The sequence below is a fragment of the Vombatus ursinus genome, unplaced genomic scaffold (assembly GCF_900497805.2).
Source record: "Vombatus ursinus unplaced genomic scaffold, bare-nosed wombat genome assembly UNPS02005459.1, whole genome shotgun sequence".
Lineage (NCBI taxonomy): Eukaryota > Metazoa > Chordata > Mammalia > Diprotodontia > Vombatidae > Vombatus > Vombatus ursinus.
Window position 1 is genome coordinate 12,412,602 of NW_020945237.1, and position 25,307 is coordinate 12,437,908.

A 25,307-nucleotide genomic window follows, 5' to 3' on the forward strand; every position below is an offset into this window, starting at 1 on the left:
AGAGACACAGAAAGAGAGAGAGACAAAGGGAAGGAGGGAAAGAGGGACGGAGGTGGGGAGACGGGAAAGGTGAAGGACAGAAGGAAAAAGGACAGAGACAGAGTATGTGTCTTGGCAGAACTGAAGCACTTTTGGGTCATGTCAGATGAGCTTTCAAGTTACATTTTCCTAGCTACCTCTCTCATCCCCTTAACCCAAGCCCTAAGCATCTGAGCGCTCAGAGCTAAAACATTTAGGTTAGAAAAAAATGCTTTAAAATGTCTGCTTAATCTATTTCAGCACTTTGTTCTGGGGAGGGGAAGGGTTCATCCTTTTCCAAATGAGGAAACAGAGGCCCAAAGAGGTGAAATGCTTTGCCCAAGGTCATAAAGCCACATGGCTAGTAAGTAGCGGAGACAGGATTTGAACCAAATTCTTTGACTCCAAAGTTTTTTCCATTGTACCAAGCCACCTCTCAATAAGAGGTCAGACAAATATGCCAGAGTCCTAGTGAAGGTAGACTTAAAAATAAAATTACATTTAATTGAAAAAGCTAGAATTAAGACCATCTGGTTTCTTTTGAACATGTAAGATTCTTTTTCCTGGACCTTGGTTTATTTCACTGGTGTTGGGAGATTTCAGTGAGGAAACCCTCTCTACCAATACAAATTAACAGTGTGCTGCTCCTTACAGTATTAGGAAGTGGCCTGGAGTCATTGGTAAGTTAAGTGACTTGCTCAGGGTAACACAGACAGGAAGTCTGAGGGAAACTTGAACCTAGGTTATTCCAACTCATCAGCTAGCCTTCTACCCACCATGCTATGCTGCCTCTTATATTGAAAGAATGGAAATGAAGACTAATGGTTTTAAAATATGGTGGGAGAAATGGATATTTTATTTTAAAATGTGAACATATTATTAACAAAATGTTGTAATTAATATTAAATGTATTGAAATTATTTAATTATTAAATGTTATGATTGTTTGAGGGGTGGGAAACTCCTTGCTTAATCAATTGTAAATTCTAGAAATTCCAGAGAGCATGGTGAAGTGGCTATACCTACTGAATGAGAATAGGATTTGAGCCTAGGAAGGAAAAAAACTTTATTTTCTGTCTCAAATCATACCTTATTGTAATTTTAAAAACACTGAACTTTACCAATTATTGCAATCCTAGCTGATAAACTAGTTTCAGAAATTTTCTCTTTGCACTTTCATGCAATTAAAGATAGCATCAAAAATGAAATATTTCCCTATAAGAAATGAGATCTCTGAATAAAGTTATTGTGAGGCCCATTGCCATCTTACTTGACTAGAAAGTTTAGAAGCTTCCATTGCATGTTCAAAATCTGGCCTTCCCATCACAGTTGGTTCTTTATTCATTTCTCCTTTTCCTTTTTTGTATTCAGCCTAAAATGAATGAACAGAAGAATTAGGATCATTTCTCTATACCAGAGAAAAATTGTGTTAGTGCTAACCCTTTCTACCAAAAAAGAAAAACCACAACTTGACACTAAACGGTAACTGTTAGAATAGGAATGGGTTTTTCTTTAAAAACAAAACAACAGAAAATAAAACATAATGGCTATTAAAATAGTTATTAAAATTAATTCAATTTTAAGTCACCAAGTTCAGTAATCCTTTTAGCATGTTATGCATCTAATGACTGTGTTTATAAAAGGTGGAAAATTACGGTAATTATCAGGATGAATAAACTTTTGTGTTGGCAGGAAACCTATAGGGCTATATCCATTCCCAGAAACTGGTTTGGTTGAAGTGGTTAGACAGATGAACTCAGTTAAATGATCACTGTTCTCATAGGGGTGGGAAGGAGGAGAAATTTGGAGAAGTAGGCCTGTCAACAGCAAATGATTTTTTTTCACCACTTAATCAGTTGTTTAGAAAAGGTGAAAGTAATTGAGCAAAGAAAAACTTCTTTAAAACAGAAGAATTTTACCCAGGACTTGAAGGAGGGTGAAAGTGTTCTGAAAACTAGAGGAAGAAAAGGTAGAATCAACATAACTAAAGGTGTAGAATCTATTTCAGTGAAGAATTATTTGAGTCAACACTGTAGATTCAGCTTGAACACCAAGAAAAGGAGTGTGGCTATAATCTCTACCAATTGTATATTTCCTTCCCTGATGCTCTAGCTGAGCAGTAGACATGGAAAGTTTTGCACTAAAAACTGATCAATATACAAAACCAGATGGTCAATTGTGGCCCTAAAATACACTTTGGAACCCGAATAATCCAGGTAAGTAGTCAAAACTGAACAAGTTAACCAGCTAATTTCCAAATGGCTATTCCTTATTATTAAAATTACTAAAATATCCCTAAAACAATTACTAAAATATTACTAAAGTATTACTAAAATAGGAACAGAATTTCTAGGATATACAGGGAAAATTATTTCAGCTTTAGAATGACAAAAGGTGAATTACATTGCTAATGATCTTGGAGACTTGGGTTGCCATCTTGATGTCTGGTCTGTCAATCCCCGCATTGTATTTATGATTATCCTCTGCATCCTTCCTATAAGAAACCTGATTAAGACAAAATTTCATTAATAAATATATTCATACATCACCATCACCATCATAACTAACATTTATATAGTGCTTTACGGTTTGAAAAATGCTTTCCTCACAACCACCCCATAGAGTAGGTATTACAAGTAGTATTATGCTATTTTTACAAATAAGGAAACTGAGGCTTTGAAAGTTATAAATGACTTGCCAAAGCTCATATTCCATCTAAGAGCTAGCATTCAAACTCAGGTTCTCAGATTCCAAGTCTAGCGTTTTCTGTTAAGTATTTACATAACAATACTTTGGCAATGAATGCATAGAGGTTAATATTTTGCTAATAGAGTATCCATCTCAGCTCATTTTTGCTTTAGGTGAATTATTTATTGGACTATATCAGTTTGCTCAAAGGGTCAGTCATTTTCTTAAAATGACTTTTGTACTGCATTTAGAACACTCCTGCATCCAGGCACCGCCATTAAGGAAATCGTTACAAAACCAACTAACTACAGCGAGCACATGAACAGGTATGGGCTGGTGTGTGAGTGAGTGAGTGAGTGTGAGTGTGTGTACATGGGGCAGCTAGGTAGCATAATGGATAAAGTGCCAGGCCTGGAGTCGGGAAGACTCATCTTCCTGGGTTCGAATCTGGCCTCAGACACTTATTAAGTTGTGTGACCCTGAGTAAGTCACATAACCCTCTTTGCCTCAGTTTCCTCATCTGTTAAATGATTGGAAGAAGGAGATAGTAAACCACTCCAGTATCTCTGCCAAGAAAACCTCCAATGGGGTCACAGAGAGTGGGACATAACTGAAAAACGACAGCAACAAATTTTAAAAGGTTTTAAATATAGTCCTAGCAACAGAATGTGTCTCCCATCAGAGACTTAGCCTGTATAGTTTCATCACTAGAAGGTTGGCCACTATGTGAAGGGTTTTAGCTACAGCAATTCTGTAAGACTGCCCACTAAGAGACAGGGGATGCTTACCTGCTTCAAGGTTGGGATAACAATAGCATTTCTAGAGCACTTTAAGGATTACAAAATGCTTTGCATATTGATCTTCACAAAAACCCTGGGAGGTAGATGCTATTAGTATCCCCATTTTATAGATGAAGAAACTGAGGCTGAGAGAGAAAGTGACTTGTCCAGGGTCAAAGAGCTAGTAAGTGTCTAAGGAAGGATTTGAACCCAGGTCTTCCTGACTGCAAGTCTGGCATTCTACCCGCTACACTACCTACCCACATAGTCGGTTAGATAGCAGTAACCACAACTATGAAATTATGGAAAATTTTAATGTAAAAGTAGTAGAATGAGTAACCACCATCAACTGGTGAAAAAAGATAAAAAAATCCTTCTTCATGTTTCAAAGCATAGCATTTGGCACACAGCAAGAAGGATTAATGAGGCCCCAGAGAAAGATGCTAGTTTCTCTAATTGACAGAATTACTTCCTAGACAACATCCATGCAACTATTTGTCTGTCCCCTTTAGCGAGCTCATGATTACATTGTTGAAAAACAATCATATTTCTCTTTTGCCTTTCAAAACCAAAGGCAAAAGGATAAGGAATTGAAACATAATATTCAAATCAATTTTAATTTAACTTCCTCTCTCTCCTTCCATTCTCTGCTTTATCTTCCTCTGGCTTCGGGATGAGGAATGCATTTGTGGAATACAAGGAATTCAGTAGATGTTTTCCTTCTCAAGTTTTAAGAGTGACTTAAGTAGTACAGGTATTACTTTCTACAAGTTTGATAAAATTCACCTGTAAATCCACCATGACTAGGGTTTCCCCTCTCTATGGCAGTTTCTTTACAACTAATTCAATATTTGAATTGAGGTGTCTATTTCATGTCCTGTTCACTCTGGTTCATTCCTTATAAGGATGACTTTTGTCATACAAGTTCTTAACCTGGGGTCCCTGAAGTTGGATGGGGAGGAATTACATCTTTGTTTTCACTAATTAAATTTAGCACTTCTTTCATTTAGGAAGACAGGCAACATACATCATTCTGAGAAGGGGTCCATGGACTTTGCCAGAATTCCAATGGGTTACATGACACACACAAAGAGATTAAGAACCTACATCTTAAGACTAAATATATTTTTATTACTCTTTTTTTAAGGTAATTTGGGTTAAATGACTTGCCCAGGGTCACACTGCTAGTAAGTGTCAAGTGTTTGGTCTGAGGTCACATTTGAACTCAGGTCCTCCTGACTCCAGGGCCAGTGCTCTATCCACTGCACCACTTAGCTGCCCCACTAAATGCATTTTTTAAAGAACTCATTTAATCATGGATCTGGTCCAAGAATTTCCTTTCAGTACAATTTAAGTGAGAATCTTTTCTTTCAATGTTCTATTGTTAACATTGAGACATTTACCTGTTCCAGTCTCATACACACAGAATAATAAAATTACTAGATGGGAAAATGAACTAGAAAATACATTTTCTTTGTGTGGCGGAACTCAAACTTCTAGTCATTTGAAACCAGGCCACTTTAGAGTGCAAAGAGCTAATAGCAAAGATGATGACAGTCTCAGCCTATAGTGAGTCAAACTTAGGCTGTGTAAATGACCGATTCTCAGGTGAAAGCTGATCCAAAATTATTACCCACTTCCCAAACTAAATGCTTCCAGATTATTACGTTCATAGGAAAATTGTAGGTTGGGGGAAAGGCCATTTTGTTGGACAAAAAAGGAGGGAGAGAATGGAAACCCTTATGTTGTGAAATCTATGCTTTCTATAGGCTTATCTAATGATATGCTATTTGGTCTAATGACCACATAAAGAGAGGTGAACACCACAAACGCACCAGGAACATGGATTGTGAACAGCGCCCTGCCATCCATGTAAATCACAAATTAAAGGCCAGCACTTGTGGTTCGAAACAGATATTAAGACTGAAGTGAAGGCTACATTCAAACCCTAGGAAAAACCACAGAGTCTCAGAAGAAGGAGGTGAAGAAAGTGTAGTTACTCACTATTTCCACATGCCACTAGCACGGTTCATGGAAATGAAGGCTCATCACTAGTTTCGTCAAAAGCATAGGATAATGACAACCTTTTATTTTTCACCCTTTGCAGTGATGTCAGAAGGCAGGTCTACAGTAATATGTTTCTGCAAGTGAATTATTTGTCTTCCCACTCTGCACCCCCCCTTGCCACCATAACCCAGAGCACCTATTACTTACATTGGAGAGAAAGTCATCTAACATTTTACAAATGTCTGCAGTATGTATTTGTTCCATCCTGAGGCCTGTCATACTCCAGTGAGAATAAAAATGTTAGGCAGTAGAATGGTAGTTTGTCAGAGGTAAGCCAAGAAAAGAAAAAATATGTTTCCTATTTTCTCAAGTCACTTCAATGCTTTGATACTGACCCTTCCCACTGGGACAACTGGCTGGCCTCTTTTACACAGATGCTATCTTATCCTGTCTAGTGTAATGCTTTTTATGGCATTAGGTTTTTAATGTACTGGAAAGGGAGAAGCGAGAAAGTGAAAGCATTAGAAAGCTCCCAAAGACCAATAAGTCAGAGTAACATATGCAAGCAAAGGATTCAGTGGTTTGGGGTTGAATTTTCCATGGCTTTATTTAATGACGGTAATCATGTATAGCTGATGTTGACCTGCTGGTACAAGATGACAAAGGAAGACACGATGACCAGATATCCTTTGGGTAGATGGCAGTCACACTTCATTGGCCAGCACCTTCCCTTGCGCCTTGTCTAACAACAACAACAAAAAGGTAGCGAAAACTTTCAAAAGCTCTCAAAGCACCTTAAAGTTGCGCATACAAATAAAGTGAGTTCTAAATGTGACTAAGAGCATCAGAAAAGAGAAAAGCAGTCTTAAATATTTGGAAAATTCAAAACAAAGGAAGGGAATAGGTTAAAAGATGATCACTTTTTAAAAAGGAGAAAATAAATTTGGCCCTCTGCTCTTCAGAATGAATGAGGAATACATTTGCTCTGTAGCTTCTTCAGTATTGAACCGAGGAAGTATCCGTCAGTCCAGACAGCACACTTTTATTGAGTGGCATTAGATATAAGAAGTCTCCTTGAAAATGATCAATTCAAATGAATTTAGTAAATTATTAACCATCTTCCAGTTACACTCTATCAAGTTGCTATAATACTTTAATAAAATGGTCAACCAAAGAAGAGAGATTTTCCTGTATTACATCCAAAAGACCTTTTTTTCCCCATAAGGAAGAAAAAGGTAACAACAACTGTATCACATAATGTCTGGTTCTGTCTCCTCTCCAATCCATCCTCTGAATAGATGCCAAACTGAAATTTCGAAAGGATAGAAGTCATGTCTTTTAAGTGTCACTCTCATGTTTACTAAGAAGCTTCTGCGACTCTGTTGGCTCTTGGATAAGATACACATTCTTCTGTTTAGCATTTAAGCTCATCATAGTGTGACTCCAACCTGTCTGTCTAGACTGTCTCCCATCATGGAGCCATTTTAACCAAACTAGTCTGCTTTCCTGATTATTTTACAACATATCACCCACCTCCACATATTTAGAAGGTCTAGATGCCTCTCCCTCCACACCTTCCTCACTTGGAATTCCCAGATTCCTTCAAAGTTCATTTCCATTGCTATCCCTAATTCAAGACCCTTGACAAGTATTCCCCCTGAGTGTTAGTAATCTCTAGCTCTCCCTAAAAATACTTTTCATTTACTTTGTGTATGTTTTGGAATTGTTTTTGTCTATGTAATCATGTCCTAAACCTTCTCCCCAGAAAATAAAGTCCTTACAAGTAGAGATTGTTTTATATTTGTATTCCTAGTGACTAGCATAGTGCCTGGCCCATAGTGAATGAATGAATAAAGGAGAAAAGGAAGAGAAGGGAATAATCATGTATGTAGTGCCTATGAGCCAATTATACTACAAGCTTTTTACAAATATTATCTCATTTGAATCTCACAGCAACCCTGCAAGATAGGTGCTATTATTATCTTCATTTTTACCGATGAGGAAATTGAAGCAAACAGAAGTTAAATGACTTGTCCAGGCTGCACTTAGTTTCTATGGCTGAATTCTAACACAGGTCTTCCTGACTCCAGGCCCAGTGTTCTGTCCACTGTATCACCAGCATGAATGAACAAATGAATGAAAAAGCTTTAATTTAATGCTTACTATGTGCCAAGCACAGTGTAAACTATGCATTGGGGATACAAATACAAAAAAAAAAAGACAATTCCCACTTTAAAAAAGCTTACATTCCAACATAAGATGATAACACATAATGGAGCACGGTGGCCAAGGAGGGGTGTTTTGGTGAAGGACATCATAGGAATGGTGTTTATAGTCATAGGAAAATAGATCTTTTCCAGGAATGAGAACACTGATTTGATCTGCTTCCTCAGAGTTAAAGACGGAAAGCAAGGGGTAAGGAGGGAAAGCCAAAAGGGCATTGGCATGTCACAAAGATAGCCTGAGAGCTGTAGTACCATGGATCTAGGTCACAGATATATATGATGAGTACTCATCAATCAAAAGTTGAGGATCCCAAAGTAGGCCCTTAAGTCAATGATTAATAAATGCTTATTGATCCTATACTTAGATGAGGTCCAAATGGATAGGTGACCTAGATATAAAAGGTCATATTACCAATCAGATGAGTGAGAAAAAAATTACCTTTCAGAGCTATGAATAGGAAAACAGTTCATGACCCAATATGGAATAGAGAAGATCATAGAAAACAAAAGGGGTAATTTTGATTACATAAAATTTGAAAGATTTTGCATAAACAAAACTGATGCAGTCAAGATTACAAAGGAAACAATTGTTTGGAATTGGGGGATGGGAGCAATGAATTAATCAGAAAAAATCACCAAGTTTTTCTAATGCAAGATGAATAAGTGCCATTCCCTAGGTGATAGATAGTCAATGGATATTAGCAGAGAGAGTTTTCAAGGGAAGAAAATCAAACTATGAACAGTCTTAGCAAATGCTCCAAATCACTAATAGGTAGATGAAAACAAAGCAACTCTGAGGTTCTGCCTCACACTCATTAAATTGAAAATGTTGAGGATAAAAAAAAAAAAAAAGGAAAATGACAAATGTTTGAGGGACCTGTGCGGGGGGGAGGAAGGACAAGGACACTAGGTGCACTGTTGGTGAAGTAGTGAATTGTTCAAGTCATTCTGGAAAGCAATTTGAAACTATGCCCAAAACGTGACTGCACTTTTTTTGACACAACAATACTGCTACCAGGCCTATAACCCAAAGAAATCAAAGAAAGAGGGAAAGGACCCAGATGTACATGAACATTAACAGCAAACCTCTTGGTAGTGGCAGAAAAATGGAAAGTAACAGGGTATCCTCCAATTGGGAAATAGCTGGACAAATTACGGCATATTAGTTCAACAGAATATTATTATGCTAAAAGAAATTACAAGAGGGACAACTTAAAAGAAACATGGGAAGTATGAATTGATTCAGAGTTAAGTGGGCAGAGTTACAATTTATGCAATAACAGCGCCATAAAGACATCCAACTTTGAAAGAGGTAAGAACTCTGATCAATGTAAGGATCAATCACAATTCCAGAGGACCCATGTTGAAGAATGCTGCCCACATCCTGACAGAGGGGTGATTGACTCATATGTGGGAAGAGATCAGCATTTTTGCATATGTAACAATGTGGGGATTTATCTTGACTATGAATAATTGTCACATAGGTTTTCTATTTTTCTTTCTTGGTGGAGATGGGAGGTAAAGAAAACAAATTTTTGTTAATTGAAAAATTAACATCATTTAAAATGCTCTCAAATTGAATTGACTTTTAAATTAATAGGTTGTCAAAGGTTATAAAATTTAAATTAAATAGCTTGTATCTTCATAAAAATATAAAAGCGTTACACAAACAAAATATTTTGATTCAATTTTAAAAGAAACAATGCAGTTCCTGGTGTCTCCATCTAGGTCCTGAGAGAAGTAGGACTACAAAAAGCAAGACTTATTACTTAGTACTTAAGTCTCTTCTCAGATTAAATTCCTGTGATGAACCGGTCATTCTGTCTCATCAGATACTTGTTTTGCTACTGAGAAACTGATAACATGCAAAATATTTATTTCCATTTTTTAAAAAAATACAGAGTTGGTGATACATTAATTTCTTTTTAAAAAGATATCTTTCTCAGAATAATGATTTTAATTGAGTGTACTTTGGAGGAGAAGGAAAAAAGCAGTAAATGCAAAGCAATAATTCTCATACATCAAATGTATCCTGCTTTCTCTTTTTTTTTAATTGAACCTCTGATTTTATTGGAAAAGTAAACTCCCAAGTGATAAAACTCCCTCAACTAATGTAGGTCAGCACCTTGTCTGAAGAGTTAGACATACAATGTTATCTAAAGTAGACATGTCAAACACATGTGGTGGGCTGCATATAACTCACAACACTTTCCACCCGAACCAGATATATTAAAAAGTAAATAAAATACAATAAAACATAGATAATACTAATATGTGGTTTTCTAAATCAATATGAATTCACAGGGATCCTTATGTTAACTTTAGTGGCTCCTGTTTCCATTTGACCTTGATTTCATTGATTTAAATCACTAAGAAGTTAAATGACTTGCCCAGGGTCACACAGCCAATATCTATCAGAACTGTGTGACACTTGAACCCAGGTTTTCCTGGCTTCAGGCCTGTCTCTCTACCTTTTTCTGCTTCTTACTACATTTTAAATAGAAAATGCCACCTCAATAAAAGGGACTACAGAATAGCAGGAAGACCTAAATTTTAAAACTAGGGCTCTTTCCAAAGTAACAGAATCTAAATTTATTTTTTAAGGTCGAGGAATGTGGGAATTGGACAGGCTCTCCAAAGCTGGCATTTTTCCAGTCTTGGAATATAGTAAAACAAATTGAAATGTGAGGTAAACTCTAGACTCCAACTGATAGTATACTTCCCAACAAGCACTTATAAGCCACAGTGTAATGAATTGCATTGGTTACTCAGGTAGAGCTTTCTATGTCCTTCAGCAATCCATTATTGACTTAGCTGTAAAGTTGAGCACTTACTTGAGGGGGGAAAAATCTTTAAAATGTTATATTGTTTTATTACATTTAAGAAAGCTCATTTGTCATTCTGAAAAAGAGCACTAAGACTGTTCTTCCTCTTACCGAATATTAAAGTCACACACACATTGGGCTGATTACTAATCTCAATTTTTTAAAAAAGTTTATCACTTTTAATTTTATCACATCAGTATGAATAGACAGTTACTTGCAAAACATGAACCAGAGTAAAATTAGTTTGATTCATTTCAAACCACTAGATTTTGCTTCTTCGATAAGACTGGTGAGCATTAATAACCTGAGTATTACTTCCATTACGAATCTATGTTTGGAGGGAACAAAAGACATAAAATGTCTCCAATTTTCTAATTTCATTAGAATAAATCTTGGCAAGCACTATGTCCCTTTGGATACACAAAGATTTGGATTGGGGGACTCTTTTAAAAGTATTTTGTTATTAGTATATCTAGAAAACATGAAGTTTAAGAGTTTGAGTCTTTTGATTATACCCCACTGACATAAAGGTGTTTTTAAACCAATACTGTGTACATTTGGGGCTTAAATAAATCTCTTTGGTCATCTGAAATCAACTATGACATCACCTTTGACTTCAAAACCCTAAGTTCTGTATTTGAATTTCACTTTGAATGTTATTCTATTCATGAGGATGTTGTGGGGAACAGAAAAGTATCTATTTTCAGATTTTAGTATCATTAAACTGCTGGATAATTAATGAACAAAGCCCTCCAAGGCCTATCAAGTATGCTGGGACTATAAAATGCTTTTTTATTTTCCACTGGACACCCAACAAAATTAGCCTAGTAAGGTATGGTCAGCTGCCAAGTATGCAGTAGCAAGAAAATGGTATGCGTTTTCGTCTTCCCTTTTAGTCTTACTAATATCTCTTTCAAAGGGAGAAGGAGAAATAAAAATAATAAAATTGTTTGCTCATTGAAAGAGTGAAGTATTTATTAAACACTATATGCAAAGCCTTGCACTAAACACTGGAGATACCCTTAGAAAAGCGAGACAGTGCCTCTGATGATTGCTGTTTTTTTTAATATATTTTTATTTTGTTAAATGTATCCCAATTATTTACGTGCAAAAAAATTAAGTTTTTTTTCAACTTTTTGAATTACAAATTCTCTCCCTCTCCCATCCCCGAGAAGGGAAGCAATTTGATATAGGTTGTACATGTGAAATCGTGTAAAACATATTTGCAAATTAGTCATGTTGCAAAAGAAAACAGACAAAAAATAAAAGAAAAACAAACTAAGAAAATAATTAAATCTGCATTCAGAGTTCATCCATTCTATTTCTGAAGGTAAATAGCATTTTTCATCATGGGTCTTCTGGAATTGTCTTGGCTCATTGCCTTCATCAGAGTAGTGAAGTCTTTCACAGTTGATCAACCTTACAATATTGCCATTATTGTGTGTAAGTCTTCCTAGGTTTTTCTGAAACCATCCTGGTCATCATTTCTTATAGCATAATAGTATTTCATCAAAATCATATACTACAACTTCTTCAGACATTTCCCAATTGATGGACATTCTTTCAATTTCCAATCCTTCACTGCCACAACCCCCCCAAAAAAAGTTGCTATAAATATTTTCGTACAAATTATCTCTTATTTTGATCTCTTTGGGATACAGACCTAGCAGTGGTATTTCTAGGTTAAAGGGTATGCACAGTTTTACAGCTCTTTGGACATAGTTCTAAACTGTTCTCCAGGATGGTTGGGCTAGTTTACAAACTTCACCAACAGCGAATTAGTTTCCAATTTTTCCACATCTCCTCCAACATTTGTCATTTTCCTTTCCTCTCATATTAGCCTATTTGATAGACATGAAGTGATATCTCAGAGTTGTTTTAATTTTCATTTCTATAATTAGCAGTGATTTAGAGTATTTTTTTCATGTGACTATTGATGACTTTGATTTTTCTTCTAAATACTGCCTGCTCATACATATTAACCATTTATCAACAAGGAAATAGTTTATTTTTATAAATTTGACTCAGTTCCCTCTGTACTTGAGAAATGGTGCCTTTATCAGAGAAACTTGGTGTAAAAATTTTTTAAATTTTCTGTTTTCCTTCTAATTTTGGCTACATTAGCTTGCTTGTATAAAAGTTCTTTAATTTCATTTTCATTTTGTTAATTTCAATTTCATTTCTTTAGTTTCCATTTTACTTCCCTAGTCCTCTCCATTTTTTTGTTTGGTCATAAACTCTTCCCTCATCCACATCTGTCAGGTACATCTAATCTACTTATGATATCACCCCTTATGTCTAAATCATTTATCCATTTTGACCTTATTTTGGTATATGGTATGAGATCTATGCCTAGTTTCTGCCAAATTGATTTCCAATTTTCCCAGAAATTATTGTCAAATGGTGAGTTTTTACGTCAAAAGCTTAGATCTCTGGGTTTGTCTACCATTATATTACTATGGTCATTTACTACTATGTATTGTAAGCCTATTTCTTAGCCAGTACCAGATTGTTTTGATGATTACCACTTTGTAATACAGTTTAAATCTGGTACTGTTGGCCACCTTCCTTCGCATTTTTTTTCATTGATTCACTTGATATTATTGGCCTTTTGTTCTTCCAGATGAATTTTATTATTTTATCTAGCTCAATAAAATAATTCTTCAAGAGTTTGGTATGACACTGAATAAGTAAATTAACTTAGGCAAAATTGTCCTATTTATTATACTTACTCAGTCTACCCATAAGCAAATAGTATTTCTCCAACTGTTTAGATCTGTCTTTGTTTATGTGAAGTGTTTTGTAATAATGTTCAGATGATCCCTAAGTTTGTCTTGGCAGGTAGACTCCCAAATATTTTATGTTGTCTACAGTTATTTTAAATGAAATTTATCTATTTTTTCCTTGTGGGTTTTGTTGCCAGCATATAGAAATACTGATAATTTATGTGGATTTTATATCCTGGAAATTTGTTGAAGTTGTTCATTATGTCAATTGGTATTTTAGTTGATTCTCCCGGGTTTTCTAACTATACCATCATATTATCTGCAAAGAGTGATGGGGTTTTTTTTCCTCATTAGGTACTAGTTATCATTTTAAGAAAGGCTCCATTGATTCCTATGCTTTCTAGTGTTTTTAATAGGAATGGGTGTTGTATTGTGTCAAAGGCTATTTCTGCATCTACTGAGATAGTCATATTAATTTTTGGTTTTTTTTGTCACTGATATGGTCAATTATGCTGATAGTTTTTGTGATATTGAGCTAGCCCTACATATCTGCCATGAATTCCACCTGGTCATAGTGTATGATCTTTGTGATATATTGTTGTAATTTCCTTGCTAGTATTTTATTTAAATTTTTTGCATTAACATCTATGAAGGAAATCGGTCTATAGTTTTCCTTCTCTGTTTTTGCTCTTTTGTTTAGGTATCAAAACTATATTTGTGTCCTAGAAAAATTTGGCAAGACTCCTTCATCTTTTGTTTTCAAAGAGATTATATAGTATTGAAATTAATTGCTCCTTAACTGTTTGGTAGAATTCACTTGTAAATTCATCAGTTCCTGGGGAATTTTTTCTTAAGGATGTGATTGATAGCTTGTTAATGTCTTTTATTTAGGCAGAGTTATTTAAGTATTCTATTTCCTCTTCTGTTGATCTAAGCAATTTATATTTTTGTAAGTATTCATCCATTTCACTTAGATTATCAGTTTTATTGGCATGTAATTGAGCATAATATTTCCTAATAATTGCTTTAATTTCATCTTTAATTCAAGTGGTGGTGTTTTTATGCTTTTCATGTTTGATACTAGTAATCTGGCTTCTTCTTCCTTTTCTAAAATCAAATTAACCAATAGTTTATCTATTTTATTGGGTTTCTTTTTAATAAAAACAACTCCCAGTTTTATTACTAATGTTTTTATTTTAGTTTTATTAATCTCTTCTTTGATTTTCAGGATTTCTACTTTGGTTTTCAATTGGGAATTTTAAATTTGTTCTTCTAGGTTTTTTTTTAGTTGCATGCCCAATTCATTTATCTGTTCTTTCTCTCTTTTACTGATCTACATGTTTAGAGATATAAAATTTCCCCTAAGTACAGCTTTATTTGTAACCCACAAATCTTGAAATGTTATCTCCTTGTTGTCATTCTCTTGAGTGACATTATTGTTCCTATGATTTACTCTTTGACTCACTCATTCTTTAGGATTAGGTTTAGTTTCTAATTATTTTTATCTTTCCAGGGTCACTTATTAAATGTAATTTTTATTTTATTGTGGTCTGAAAAGGGTGAATTTAATATTTCTGCTTTTTTATATTTGGTTCTAAAGTTCTTATGCCCTAATACATGGTCAATTTTTGTGAAGGTGCTATTTTCAGACGGAAAAAAGTATATTCCTTTCTATTCCCATTCAATTTTCTCCAGATTTCTAAAATTCCATTCATCTCTTTGACTTCTTTCTTGTATATTTTATGGTTAAATTTATCTAGCTCTGAGAGGGGAAAGTTGAATTCCTCCTGTAATTCACTTAACTTTTCCTTTAAGAATTTATATGCTTTGAATGTGGTGCATATATGTTTAGTATTACTATGACTTCATTGTCATGACTTTTGCCATGATTTACTTTCCCTGTTTATCCCTTTTAATGAATTCTATTTTTGCTTTTGCTTTTTCTAAGATCATGGTTGCCACTCTTGCCTTTTTTTTTTAACTTCAGTTCAAGCATAAGAAATTCTGCTCCAGCCCCTTATTTTAACTCTGTGTGTGTCTCTATTTCAAGTGTGATTCTTGAAAATAACCTGTCATTGGATTCTGGTTTCTAATCGATTCTGCTATTTGCTTCTGTTTTATGGATGAGTTCATCCCATTCACATTCACAATTATGATTACTAATTGTGCATTTCTCTGCATCCTATTTTCTTGTGGTTATCCCCCCCCACTCTTACACACACACACACACACACACACACACACACACACACACATCCTGTCCCTCCACTAACATCTGTTTCACTTCTGATAACTGCCTTCTTTATCTTCCTTCTCTTTTATCACCCTCCTTTTTTTTTCCTATCCTCTTCCCCTCCTACTTCCCCGTTGGGTAAGATAGATTTATGTTACCAATGGGTATGTGTGTGTATTTGCCTTCTTCGAACCAATTTAGATGTGAACTAGTTTCAAGTGTTATCCACAGCACCACACATACCATTTTCTCCTCCAGTATAAAAGCCCTTTTATGCTTACCTCTTCTCTGTGAAATAATTTTCCCAATACTCTCTGTTCCTTCCCCCTTCTCCCAGGGCACCACTCTTCCTTTTTTTCTTTCACTTTTTATACCATCCCAACATAATCGACTCACTCTTGCACCTTCATTCTACATAGAATCCTTCTAACTGTTCTAATGATGATAAAGTTCATAGAAGTTACATGTATCATCTTCCTATACAGAAAGGGCAAAACAGTTTAACCTTATTGAGTCTGTTGTGATTTCTCTTTCATATTTACCTTTTTTTCCACTTCTCTTGAAATCTGTATTTGAAAGTCAATTTTCTATTCAGCTCTGATCTTTTCATCAAGAACGCTTGAAAATCTTTTAATTTATTAAATATCTCCTTTTTCCCTTGCATGATTATACTATTTTCCTAGGCAGGTTACTCTTGGTCATAATAGCAGCTCTTTTGCTTTCCAGAATATCATATTCCAAGCCCACAACTCCTTTAATGTGGTAACTGCTAAATCTTTTGTGATCCTGACTGTGACTTCATGGTACTTGAATGATTTCTTTCTGGAAGTTTGAGTTTTTTCCCATTGACCTGTGAGCTCCGGAGTTTGACTCTATATTTCTGGCAGTTTCATTTTGGGATCTGTTTCAGGTGGTGATCAGTGGATTCTTTTTATTTATATTTTACCCCCTGGTTCTAGGAGAGGGCAGTTTTCCTTGATAATTTCTTGAATATGATGTGTAGGCTCTTTTCTTTGATCATGATTTTCAGGTGGTTAATAATTTTTAAATTATCTTTCCTCAATCCTTTCCTCAATTTCCAGGTGAGTTTTTTTTCTGATGAGATACTTCACATTTTCTTCTATTTTTCATGCTTTTGGTATCTTTTTTTGTTTATCGATGTCTCATGGAGTCCTTAGCTTCCACTTGCCCAATTCTAATTTTTAAGAAATTCTTTTCATCAGTGAGTTTTGGTACCTCTTTTTCCATTTAGCCAATTCTGTTTTTAAGGTATTTTCTTCAGTACTTTTGTGTCTCCTTTACCAAGTTGTTAATCTTTTCATAATTTTCTTTCTTTGTTTTCATTTCTTTACCTAATTTTTCCTCTACCAACACTAACAGATTTTGAAAATTATTTTTAGCTCCTCTAGTAATTCCTGTTGAGCTTGTGTTTAATTCCCAATTTTCCCCTTTGAGGCTTTGCTTGTAGCTGTTTTGACTTTATGGTCCTCTTCTGAGTTTGTGTCATGATTTTCTCTGTTACCATAGTAACTTTTATGATCAGGTTCCTTTTGTTGTTGTTGTTTTCTCATATCCCCACCTTATTTCTTGATATAGAACTTTATGTTAAAGTTGGGCTATGTTCCCTGCAATGGAGATGGGTAAGGGGCAGTGTCTCAGGCTTCAGGCTTTTTTGCTCCGCTGTTTTCAGAGCTAGTTCTGGGGGACTGGAATTTTTTTTTTGGTGCTTCTAAGGCAGTGTGATCTGGGGAGAGGTGTGGTCATTGTTCTCCTGGTCTGCACTCTGGTCCCTACTCAGAAAGGGCCCCTGCTCCCTTTAGTCCCTGATCCCTTGGGGCCAGAAAATAATACCATTCCTCAGTGTCTCTGATCCTTTGTGACCAAAAGAGATAATACCCTTCAGGGCTCCTTCTCCCTCTTGACCAAAAGTCTTTCTCTTGCACTTGAGCTATGACCCAGACATCATTATAGGTAATGGTCCTATCTCCAGGGCTAGCCTTGGGGTAGCCTGTAATCGCCTGACCAGTTGCCAGTTTCCCCTCACTGTCTCCTTCTTGAGAGTTCCCAAAGTTGCTGCTGCTTCTGTCACCACCACCTGGTCCCACCTTGAGAGGTGCAGCCATATGGGCTCCAACTCAGCCTCCTCCGCTGTGTCAGAGATCTCTCTTTCTGACCTCCTAAATCATTTTGGGCTGGAAGAATGTCTCACTCTGACCTTTTGTTGGTTCTGCCACTCCAGAATTCAATTTGAGGAACTATCTTAAAGTTCTTTGGAAAGTTCAGCCGAGTGCTTTCTCTACTCTGTCATCTCAGAACCATCCCTGGAAGTTATCCCTCCCCTCGTTGTTAAGAGATTTAGTAAAAGGTTGGGTTGGAAAGGATGTTGCAACTAAGAACTAAAATGAGATCTGGGGATTACCTATGGATTTCCATTATCCATGGTTCTTACTCTCTCCATTACCACATATGCTAAATGCTAGTCTAACTCTGGCATGACAATATGAAGACAAGAGAATTATCTGTTTAATTCGCTCATCTTTGATTCATTGCTTTAAATAAATCAGTACCTCAGATTATATAGTTAATGGAATTAAGTAATTTAGCAATCTTGGTTAATAACAAATGACTTGTTTTCCATTATTTGGTAATTCTTCAAAGTAAATTCCTTATAATCAAAAATAAATGTCACCTTTTTCTGAGGAAGAATAATTATTTAAGTATTAAGGTAAAATGAATTCTTCTGGTCTAGAAAGTAATATGATAAACAGTTTGCCTTCCATACATGTCTATCTCCATGGACCAATGCGATGAAATTTTTTTCATGGCTTTGAAGGCCTGCATGAAAATTTCATAAAGATAAATGTATTATTTTACATGGTCCTAACTCTAACAGAATGTCATATTTCACATGACAGACTACAAGTATTAGCCTTGCTATAAAAACTCAGCAAATAATGTTAAATACTTTCTAATCCTATTATATGTACAAACTCCACATGTAAAGGTTGGACTGAGTTGGCAGAGGAGTCTAGGTAAACACACATCTTGCCTCCCTCAGGTATACAGTATTGAATAGTGGATAAAAAGAGCTTTCTACTCAGATTCCCTCAGTCTCTCGGGTATTTGAACAGTATACCTTTAAAAAGGAAGATTCAAAAATAATAATACTCAAGTCCCATAAAATGAATGTGTATATTCATAGTTCCCTAAATCCTATCCTTTAGAGTTCATTTAGCAAGTCTACCCACTGTATCTAAACTATTACCTCTTATCTCTGTTTACAAAATCTAGTTACATTTAAAAACTGTAGGAGGTTTTTTGTTTTGTTTTGTTTTTTGGGTTTTTTAAAATTTTTTTTTTTGCTTTTTGGTGAGGCAATCAGGGTTAAGTGACTTGCCCAAGGTCACACAGCTAATAAGTGTCAAGTGTCTCAGGTCGGATTTGAACACACATCCTCCTGACTCCAAGGCCAGAGCTCTAACCATCATGCCACCTAGCTGTCCCCCGTAAATTTGTTTTGTTTTGTTTTGTTCTTAAGCAAATCTATCTCTTTCATTTTTTTCCCTTCTTTCTAAACTGGAGGACAGCACATCACAAAAGTAAATTACAGTTTGATGACCAACTTTGGTGCTCACTTTGTAAAATCTTATTTTATATTTTTTGATTTATTGCCTTAAGTAATTTTGAAGGTTTTTTTGTCTTTTGTTTTGTTTTGTTTTTAAAGCAGTTAGATCATAGCACTTCAGGTTGGAAATTCACTATAAACCACCCCCCTAGAAACTACCCTTTGAAATATTCTACCGATTCTGTAAAAATCTAGAAAATTGGAGATCATTAAATTATACATAGTTTCTTTTCATCAATTTAACTCATCATTGGAAATAACAGTCATTTAAAGTAAAATCTCACTAAACTCTTATTTTATCCTCGACTTACAACAATTTAATATTGCTAATCAGCTACTTCCAGGATATATACCTGTTGCAGATTACCTCTGCCAAGGTGTGTGACCCTGAAGTCAGAGTTCTATATGGTAGGGAATTAAGTTATACAAAAATAATCCTCAGTAAAGGTCATTCTAAACTTGGAAGGGTAGTTATGGATTTGTTCATGTTTATTGCCCCAGTTAGAGAGAATAACTCTCCAATGAAGAACTGAGGGGCAGCACACTCCTAGCCCTGCTCCAGAAAAGGTGAACCGGCCTTGTCATGATATTTAAGTATGTACCAAAATATTCCTAGGAGAAAAAAAAGGAAATATGGCATTTTAATCGCTGAATCGATGCAACCCTATTTAGTAAGTATTTATTAGGGGCCTCCAATGGCAAAAGTATCCCTTGAAATAGGCATAGGACACAGACCTATCGCTGAGGAAAGAAAAACCAGAAGTTAGATAGTACCGACTGTCCAGCAGCTTACATGCTGTTGGGACAGAGACATAATATGACTATATGCTGTCACAGACAAATGATAAATAAACACTCTTACATTACTTTGATGTTTACTGGTTTCCATGGCATGCATTACATCAGGTGGTTCCTTCATATGTGAATAGTCTGATATTCCTTTTGTAGCATCATGTTTCTGTTTGTAGAGAACCTTGAAAACAAAAATACACACAGATTTTTTTCTCTTTCTTTGTTACATCAAATGCTAATCTTTCTCATTTTCATTCAACAAGAACTATAATTATTAGATTACACAATAGATAAAATGTTTTCTTACGCACTGCAATTCCACCACTGATGGTAGAATTTGTTTTAACATCTAACCACGATAACATACATAACTCTTTATTCCTAGTACTACTGTTGAAATTTCTAATTTTAGGCCTTTAGCTATTACTCAAAAGCTTTCTCCCCACAAATGAATGTCTACTAAGATCCACCCCAAATCCTACTTTAACTCAAATCTCAGACTACATATTGGGGAAATCTATAGGATTTTGGAATTCAGGCTATTTCAACAAATACTGGGTCTATCTATATGATGCCAAAATAACCAAATATGGGAGGTTAGAGGGGAAGATCAAGAAAACCATCTGTTTTGCATCGTGTAGGCAAGGAAACCATGTGGTTCCTGAATTGTTCACCCATCCAGAGATTGTTTTGACATTATATAGCTACAGTTATGACAGCAGCAAATTCCACATGTTTAAGCCAACATCAGAAAAATATACCACCTACGGTAATTTTTCATCTAATTCTATGATCTCCAAGTTTCCAGATTTTTACAGAATCACTAGAATATTTCAAAGATTCTTTGCCTAAAAATTTTGGATTACTGAGTCAATATCCAAGTTTATTATGAATAGAGAGATACAAATGATGTGGTCGAGTGAGGTTGGATCTTGGAGGCAAGATGTGGGTTCAAAACCTACTTCTGACACCTTGCTGTGACTCTCTCAGTTCCCCAATCAACCGTCTAAAACTGTAAGGTACAAACAAGTTGCCAATCAGCACTGGAAAACTGAGTTTCCGCACTGGGAGTTCCCTAGTCTGATGAAATCACTGTTACACCAAATAACATTCTGCATTACTAAATTGCTTGGCTAAGTTGATATCTATTATATAATTAAAACTAAGTATTTTAGCAAAACATAAAGTAATTAATTAATTGTGCTGGTATAAAAAATGTGGGCAATAGAATCACAGATGGCAATCAGTAACTGCTAAAACTTGGCATTATTTTAAAGATATTTTTCTTCTTTCATAATACTGAGTAATTCCAATGTCTTATCATTTCAACTGCCTGTTATACAAATGCTATGTGATGAATATCACATTTCACTGTGAAATGTTATAATACATTGCTTACAATAAGAAATGAGACTGTGATGAGAAAATAAGGAATACAGAACATACATCTTCAATAAATTTGTACAACAGGACATAATTATGAAAGAAAATAGAAAATAATGGATCATTTTGCTTATTGAAACAAAAATTTCCTTTCCAGCTCAAAATCTGTGACCAGATGAACCATGATCTTATGATTATGAATACAGCAACAAATAGCCAAAGAAGAAGGAATCCCAGTTTCATAAATGCTCTCGTCAGGATAGGAGGCATGAAAAATCGGGGTAAGGGAAAACAGCAGGGCAGATCAAAGAGTCCAATCCCAAGGCAAAACACCCAATACTAAAGAAGAATATGAGCAAAGGTCAAAAATTGAGGTTGACGTAGTCAAGGGCAACATATTCTCACATAAAACGCCCTATGGTGTCTTATGTCAGATAGGATCTGTTTGAGTATGCCTAGAATTGGAATCCAGTGGGACACCTACTGGGTGGGTTATTTAGCAGGTGTGACCTGAATGAATACACAGCACAGGAGATTAAAAAGAAATCAAACACAAAAAAAATCAAACAAATAAGAGAACTGAGAGAGAGGTGTGTCACGAGAACCTAGAGAGGAGAGAGAATAAAGGAGAAGTTGGAGACCAAAAGTGGCAAAGACCACAGGGAGGTCAAGAAGGATGCGGATGGGGAAAAGGGATATTAGATGTGACAATTAAGAAACTGTTAGCACTTTGGGGAGAAGAGTTTACATAACTGATTGCTGGAGCTGTATTCAAAGGCATTCCAGTGTGGAAGGACCTCCTGGAACTTATGCTGAACTGGCATTGGCCTTCAGGAACCAAGGTTCATTTCCATGCTGCCATGAAGCACTAGAGTAAGACTTTGACAGACACTAGACTAGACAGATCATATGCTGAAGACTGTGCAGCACGCCTTATTTGGAACAAAGTCCCAGAAAAAGTCATATAAAATATTTAGATTAACAGTATAAGGACAACAAAGACCCACAGATAAGTTCATACTGCTTGAGTGACATATGACACTTCTTCCATTTGTTGAATCTAAAATGCCTTTTTATTATTGTTCTCATTATTTCTTATCTGTTTATTATTTTGGTTTTTTTAAAAACTTATATAAAATGAATTCCTGTCTACAAGCCAAGAGAAAATGAAGAAACTATTGCTAGCTGTAGAGTCAAGCTGGATAAGTCAGGAATCTAAATATCTTGGATCAGTTTTATACTGCCCAGACTTATCAGGAAACTCCTCAAAGTTAATAAATATTTTTTGAATTTTTAAACTGAACTTTGAACTTCACTTTGGCAAGATATTAGCAAAACTTGCAATTCCAAGACTTTAGAATGGAAAGGAAATGGAATGCCATTTTCTGGTTAAGGTCAAGGATCACATTTCATTTATTTTTGTGTCCCACAAAGAACCTATTAGATAGAGAGATAGCTACAGAAATATACTGGGATATAGATATTTATATTATATATGTATATATACTACACAATCCAACCATATATAAGTATGTTTAAACACCAACTGTGTGTATATAAAATACATATAAAGTTGGTGCTTAATAAATATTTACTGATGCAATTACCATTTTAATACAGTACTAATTAGAAGCATTGAGGATGAACGAATAGAGTGCTAGGCTTGGAATCAAGAAGACCTGCATTAAAATTCCACCTCTGATACTTACTAGCTATATAACCCTGAGCAAGTCCCTCGACCTTTACGTGCCACAACCTATAACGTATTCACTGTCTAACAGAATGGTTGAGATCTGCATTGATGGAAGAAGTACTCACACTGAGAATTCCTTACACTAACAAAATCACAAAAGCTTTGAGTATCCATGCTTTAATCTCACACGATGTCACTGGAGGCTGCCATAGGGTCAGACCCCTCTGCCAATGCACTTTGGAGCAATCCATGACTGTTTCTGAAGGACTCCCTAACCTCTAGTTTGAATGCCTCTGTTTGGTCTCTGGATTCTCAATCCTACCACTGGCTGGAGGTCACACTTATCTGCTTATTCTTTCTTTCTTTTTTGTCTTGCTCTTGGGGAAAGTTTTCTTTTGTTGTCTACTATTACTAGTAGAACATCACACACAATACCAAACAGCTAATAAAGCCAATTTTTTCCCCAAAACTATTCATAACCAAACACATATCCAAACCATGAATAAGAACTCAAAGCAAAATCATAGTACTAGTACTCATTCTTCATTTCTTTGAAGTGCTAAGTGTTTTCATTCCTGAATGTTTAACATTTAAAGAACTTGAAAAATATTCTTTGGATTTTTCTGTTTTGTTTTTACTAGCATAGTATAACGTATTAAGAGTAAGAAGATTCAGATTCTAGTCCGAGCACTGCCTCTAACCTCTCTGGACTTAAGTTTCCTTGTCTATAAAATAAGGGAGTCTGAACACATGACCTTGGACTCCCATTTTATGACTCCATTTCATCTTCTAAATTCTGAATTTCTGCTTATATATTTGAAATGTTTATACTACTTTGGTTTCAACCAGTAAAGGGGTATTGACTTGGCCAAAGTGAATGAAAAGACATTCTGTTTTAATTTTCTCAGTTTGGTATGGGACCTTAGAGGCTGAGTAGTCATTGCTCTTACAGAACTGTGGTTAGACATATATTGCAGGATTTTTGCTACATAAATCTCAAATTCAGTTCCTAGCACTCAGCTCTAATCTTCCAACCTAAGCTAAGCAGACATAGGCTATGTCTATATGAGGGAACTGGATAAAACTGCAATAGTCATTTAAGAACGGGAGCCGTTCCTAAGGGATTAGAACTTTCTCAAAATGGCAGACACTCAAGGTTTAGTTTTCAACCAAGGCAGTTAAAAATATGAGATTTGCCCTATAAAGATAGGAAAAGATGACTGACCTAATCATAACCATGAGACTTATTTGCATCTGGTTATCCCAAGAAGAAAAGTCAAATTTTATTTATCATACCAGAAGGAGTGAAAAAAATTTTGAGCTTTGCAGCATTTTTCATGACGTCTATGCAGAAAATACAATTTCTAAAACATTTACACACATTTCATTTTGACATTGTATAAGTAACCAGGATAAAATTGGTCACACAATGGACATATATGAATGAAAAGCTTTTCTTTTTTTTGTTAAAGTCTATAAGTTTTCTTGGAAAAATTTATTATAGTATGTAACTTAAAATAATTAATTCTTAATAATAAAAAAGAATAATAACCCACAAAAGTAGAAATTGTTAAGTTTTTAAAGAGGAGAATAACCAAGATCATTAAAGAAAATGAAAATGGATCTATTAAGAGAAGATAAAAGATCTAGGGCATGTATAAAAAGCACTTTACAAATCTTAAAGCTTTATATAAGTGTGTGCTGTTTTAGACTTGACCTGTGATTTTATTGATATAGGTAACTTCCAGATGAAAAAATTCATTCTACCAATGCAACTTAATAGTCTTAGGTAAAAAGTGGGTTATAGAATGCTGAGAAGTTAAGAGACTTTCATAGAATCCTCAGCCAGTATGTATCAAAGCAGAGACTTGAAAAGAGCTCTCCCACACTCTCAGGCCAGCTCTCTGATCAGCTTCCCATAAAGGCTAGAATATATTATTATTATTTGGAATAGAAAATTAAAGGGTAAGAATTACTGGAGGAAAAATAGCTTATATAGAGACTAGAACAAGAAAAAGTATGTTTCCACATTGTAATGATGTAAAATTGGATTAACCATAATGAAGCGCTACCTGGCATTTTCTCTACCAATCTGGAGATCTTTAAAAAAGAAAGAAAGAAGGAAAGGAAGGAAGGAAGAGAGGAAGAGAAGAAGAAAGAGAGAAAGAAAGAGAGAGAAAGAAAGAGAGAAAGAGAGAAAGAGAGAAAGAGAGAAAGAGAGAAAGAGAGAAAGAGAGAAAGAGAGAAAGAGAGAAAGAGAGAAAGAGAGAAAGAGAGAAAGAGAGAAAGAGAGAAAGAGAGAAAGAGAGAAAGA

General features: G+C 35.3%; 1 protein-coding gene across 1 annotated transcript in view; it reads right to left on the reverse strand.

The window, feature by feature from the left end:
- The window catches only part of NEBL (nebulette), a 151,672-nt gene that overhangs the window by 101,654 nt on the left and 24,711 nt on the right, over nt 1-25,307 (reverse strand). The window contains exons 6-8 of the mRNA XM_027847840.1: nt 19,988-20,098; nt 2,421-2,522; nt 1,288-1,389 (exon numbers count right to left, since the gene is read on the reverse strand). Of these exons, the coding sequence (XP_027703641.1) occupies nt 1,288-1,389; nt 2,421-2,522; nt 19,988-20,098 (315 nt within the window). The remainder of the gene's footprint in view (nt 1-1,287; nt 1,390-2,420; nt 2,523-19,987; nt 20,099-25,307) is intronic.